This window comes from Carex rostrata, chromosome 11, assembly GCF_964058835.1.
Source record: "Carex rostrata chromosome 11, lpCarRost1.2, whole genome shotgun sequence".
Taxonomy (NCBI): Eukaryota; Viridiplantae; Streptophyta; class Magnoliopsida; order Poales; family Cyperaceae; genus Carex; species Carex rostrata.
The window spans coordinates 5373630-5379037 of NC_135928.1; the positions used below are offsets into that span (position 1 = coordinate 5373630).

The 5408-nt window shown below is 34.3% G+C and overlaps 1 protein-coding gene across 1 annotated transcript; it reads right to left on the reverse strand.

The window, feature by feature from the left end:
- Positions 1 to 2487: 2487 nt before the first annotated feature.
- Positions 2488 to 5037, reverse strand: LOC144562326 (F-box protein PP2-A13-like). Its single transcript, XM_078311530.1, has 2 exons — positions 4449 to 5037; positions 2488 to 3262 (listed from the first exon to the last, which is right to left on the reverse strand). The coding sequence occupies exons 1-2, from the start codon at positions 4901 to 4903 to the stop codon at positions 2830 to 2832; spliced, it is 888 nt and encodes a 295-aa protein (XP_078167656.1). The 5' UTR covers positions 4904 to 5037; the 3' UTR covers positions 2488 to 2829.
- Positions 5038 to 5408: the final 371 nt, after the last annotated feature.

Consider the following 5408-nt stretch of genomic DNA (forward strand, 5'->3'; position numbering starts at 1 on the left):
AACCTAAATCAAGAAGCAAAGATAATGTGGAATAAGAAATCAAACCAACAATGGTAATTGTAATCATTAAGTAAAACTAATTAAAACATTATCAAGTATTAAGGTTTACAGCTATAGCATTTGGCAGCCCCCTGGTTTTGAGGTTGCAGATTGACTTGACGGCCTGGGTAGTTTTCGAAATCCCTCAAAATCAGAGTGTTTTTTTTATTATTATTATGGTATAAATAAAATTTTGAATTACATTAATTTTTGTACGTATTTGTTTGATATGTGGTGTGAATTAATATTGGTTTAATTAACTACGGAAGCATATGTGTGTGACTTGCGTGGATTGCAGGGAGCCACGCCTGCCGGGACCAAGGAGCACATACATACATATCTTTAATTAATTAAGGTCATTGTCTCATGCATTGTCTCACTATTCCCTTAGATTTATTATGCGACTAAAACGAAGAAGGTGAGCGTTGAGATGGAGACGGAGACGGTTCATAACTGAACAACAGCAAATTCTTATCCTTATTCCTGGTTTTTCGGTGTTTTGCTGACTACAGGTCATGATTCTGGGTAGAAGAGCTAAATAAAACAGTTAATTATATCTCCACTTGCAGCAGAGAGTTGTATTAAAAAAAAGTTGTATCGACTTTTAGCAAGCGGATCACCATCAAGAATCAAGTGGTTTTCTATTTTTTGTTCCAAGACAAAGAGTATGCATACCTCATTTTCATCATATATAGTTGTAGTCTACATAAAATTAGGTATGCATACAGCTTGATAGTATTTGGACATACTAGAAAAATATTAGTATTACCCCTATTTCAAATTAGTTGTGTTATACTGATTTGATATTGAGAAAGAAAAAAAAAAAAAAAAAAGGTGTTTCTGAATGTTTTCTTAAGAATTCGGATTAGATTTGACCAATATCTAGGTAAATGTTAAGTTCAATTTACTAATTGTTAATTGGTTCAACTGATTCGTTAATATAACAACTTAATTAAAAACGCACTTCAAGTATGAAAATTGTGTTGTTAACAACGTATTGTTATATGTTTGTGGGTAATACATATTTGTTAATAAAAAAATAATTCTATATTAGAAAGAACGTCATATTCATTAATACGAGAAAAAAAAATATAGATTTTGACATATCTGAAAATTGAATTGGTTTTTCATCACGATTGTCTGGTAATATTAATACTGATGACCTAGCGTGTGACGTCCATACATTGCTTCGATCACACTTTCAGTAGCTCCAGTATCTTGTTCGATGTTAATTATATTTTTCATAAATGTTAAAAATGAAAATATGTCAGATATGACTTTTTCAAAAACAACTCAATTTATTTGATAGTACAGTTTTTTGAAGTTGCTAATTTCTAACGTTACAAATATATTCGTCTATCTAACAATTCGATGAATTCACATCCCCTCAGGTTACCGGACTGAGTACAATTGAATCGAACGGTTCAAAAGTATTATTTTTAACTTGGCACGAATCTCAAAGCACGAATAATAATGCCCCTGCACCATTCCGACGTAGCACCAGCTGATAGTAAATCTGGACCGTCCAAATCGATATTCGTTGTTGATAATTAGTTGCTCTTTATCAACATTTAGCTAGCTACAACTAAAATAAAATAGAAATGTCCAGTAATGAACTGAGTGAAGCGTGAAAACAAAGAATCTGTATATTTGTGCTCACAGAAAACCTTTCGCTACTTTTTTTTGATGATTTAAAAAAAAAACAAGAAGAAGAAGAAGAAAACCATCCTTTCGCTACTTTCGTTGAAAAATGCCCACAAAAGAATTGCGGTGGGAGAGGAGCCCTTGACCTAATAAAATATGGTAAAAAGCATAAACCGTTCAATTAGTCAACCCTTGTAATATAAATTTATTTTATTTTATTTACATTCTTTAACAAAAAATAGCAAAATCGCATACAAATCCGATATAATATAGCCCACAACCAGATGTCAGGCATTCTCCTTTTTAATATACATACGGTCCCATGAATCATATCTTCATATGTTATCAAACAAATCAAAATATTTTAAGAGTGAGTCTATGGTACCATGCATATTACGATTTGTTACCGTGTTACGGCTCTATATTCGAGTTTTCAAATCCTAACAGTTCATCTTGTTCTCCATATTAATATGTTTGGAGACCAAATTTTGCATTTTTTGAAATTTGTTTACTATTTTTTTAGATTTATTGAAAATCACTATTTTTGGATGGTCCAGAATTTTCAGATCAAGTGATTTTCTAAATATCTAAAGAAATAGTAAAAAATTTTCAAAAAATGTAAAATTTGGTCTCCAAACACATATTAATATGGAAAACAAGATGAACAGTTCGGATCGACCGTTAGGATTTGAAAACTCACATATAGAGCCGTAGCACGGTAACAACCCGTGATATGCATAGTACCATAGACTCACTCATATTTTAATATACAAAAAGAAGGAAAACTCAAAAGGAACACTTTCAGAACCAAACAAACGGTTTGCCAAGCATCACTAGTGATGGTAGAAATATTACAAAGGATGATAAGACAAAATATCCTTCTTTCCTCTTTCCAATCCTAAAATTAAATTGAATAATGAGTAATGCCTCCCCTAACAATGTTCACTCAAAACTGATCAAAGTTGAAAATAAGAAGAAAAGAAAAAAAGAAAAGAAAAAAAAGAATGGTATATAACATATACACAAACTAACTAAAAAAGATTAAAACCGGTTGTTACTCAAGAAAAAAAACCCACTTCCCCTCTCCTACGCAATATATCTCCTACATATTTATCTTCTCTACAAAGCAAAACTTTTCTAGATATCCTACATAGAAACAATCATCTCTTTATCTTGTCGATACCCCTTTGGATAGACCAACAATGAGTCTACACAAAGGCCCCCTTTTGTATGGGTGCAATCAATCTGGGTCATGGAAAACTTCAATTTTACTGGTTCAACCAAATCATTTGGAACAGTAAAATCACCTATATGGTAAAGAATCCAGTTACCAGGCTCCTCCAGGTGATACAGAGAGGTAGCTTGCTGGCCATCAAATGTGGAGAGGTGGAACCGAACGGGTTTGATGTCCCACCCGTGTATGTTTTCAGAGCTCCAAATCCTGCGTCCTAGCCGTTTTGAAGGTTTGCCCAAACGGAGCCGAAAATAGAGGCTGTAAGAACCAGCCGCGAATAAGAAATCAATTTCACCAACCACCTCGAACCACCAAATTTGTTGGAGATACGCAACTGAGTGGAATCTGAAACATTCAGAAATAAGGGGCATTAGATTAACTTACTAAATTTGCTGTAATTATGACAATGAAGCGAAATTTTGTGCCTTACATGAAAATGACAAGATGTAAAGGAGAATTATCCCATTCAGAAGGTAATTACTGATCTGTATTAAGATGTACCTAAAATTTTCAGATAGCAGCGAGCTAAAAAAATTTCACTAAAATAATTGTCAGTTTCAAGGATCACACTCCACAACACAGAGACATAAAATTAATGCTGACCTCAAGAAAGCAATCAAATTGGTTAGCCGGCATAATAAGCAAACAAGTACATGACTAAAATTATATAATTATTTATTATTCAAACAAGAGAAAAATGGAGACACTAGAAAATAAGGAAAAAATCAATGCAGACAAGGTAGACCGTAGACATCTGTAAACACAGCTTAATAAGCAAACAAGTACATGACTAAAATTATATAATTATTTATTATTCAAACAAGAGAAAAATGGAGGCACTAGAAAATAAGGGAAAAATCAATGCAGACAAGGTAGACCGTAGACATCTGTAAATGAATAAGTCATCAGAATACAAGGTCATAAACTGTGGAGAAATTGACAAGCTGAACAAATTAACTTTCAAATAAATTTAGAAGTCGAAAAAACTATAGGAGCACCTCCACAGTTTGCACAATCTAAATTCAATAAATAAAGTTGGCATGGTCATATTGTAAAACAAATGCTAACTATACTCAACAGAAAGCTTGAAAAATTATATGAAACTAGAGAAAGAATCGGAAGATTTAATATCTAAGGAATATTTAATAATGTGTCCCTTGTTTTTTTTTTTTAGTTAGAGGTTAGTTCACAACAGGTAGTTTGCTTTATTAATAGCTGTTTTGGTTTGAGAGTGCTATATTTAACAATTTCAGCAATGAAATGGGCTCTATGCCTTTTCTTAAAAAAAATAATGGGTCAGTTGAAGAAGATTTATGATTTATCCTTATCATAAATTACCAAGTGATTCCTAGCACAAGTTAAACTAACTACAGTATTTAAAACAACTCTCAAACAATGTTCAAGACAACATAGCTAAATCCTACCAAATTAATCCTGAAAGACTTTGTTCATCTTCCCGGTTGCCAAATGTGGATTATTGATTATTGGGAAAGGATGTAAAAGAGGGTAAAAAGTTAATTTTTGTATTCACCTTGATTCTTCAGTTGGAATATAATTCCAGTATCTTCGATCATCAATTCCAGTAATTACCATAGCTTTTGAAGATATTGCAATACACAACCCCCCCTTAGATTTTTCTAGCCAGAACTCCTTCATGCCTCCATCAAATGGATTGGGGCGACAAAGCATAGCATAAATTTGCTTCTTACTCAACCAACCTTGGCTCTTCTCACCTTCTCCGTCCTCTCCAGACTCGATCAAACCCATCAAGTAGTCGTAATTGGAAGGTAATTTCAATTCCCAGACAAAATCGGCTGATGCAGCGCCTCTAAAGGCGCGATTCAAGCGCGCCACACTACAGATCTCTGGTGGATCGAGGTATAGCAAGACCGCGGCTACGCAGCTCTCGGGCATATCGCCTAAACCAGAATAACCATCACTTGGTTCTCCATCTGGCCCCATTATGCTCGAAACCCCCGCTCCCATTGGAGAGATTCAAAAACTCTCTCTCTTATTAGATAGACGACGATGCGATGCGCTTCTTTTCTTCCTTTTAGCTTTGATTCTCCATCTGGTTGCGTTTGAGAAAGAAAGGGAAGGGGGGGACAAAGAAAATAAAAGAAAAGAAAAGAAAAGAAAAGGAAAGGAGAGATTTTTTGATCTGTGACTAGACTGTAAGATAGAGACCGGAGGGATTTTGTGATTTGAGTTTTGTGTTTTGCGATAATCCATATTATGTACTGCTAGTTGGAAACTTGGAATAAAAGTAAAGATATAAATTTACAAAGATACCCCTGTTTTTCGTTAAAATAATTTAAGTTAGTTTCTTCAAGATTCATCATTTGATTAAAACCTAACGGTCCTAATTACACGTGACTCGCGTGCCATGCTGTGCCGTGCCGTGTCCAGATCTTTCGCATGCCGTGCCGTACCGTGACTAAAATATCAAGGGGTGATCACGGTACGCGAATGAACACGGCACGCGATACGC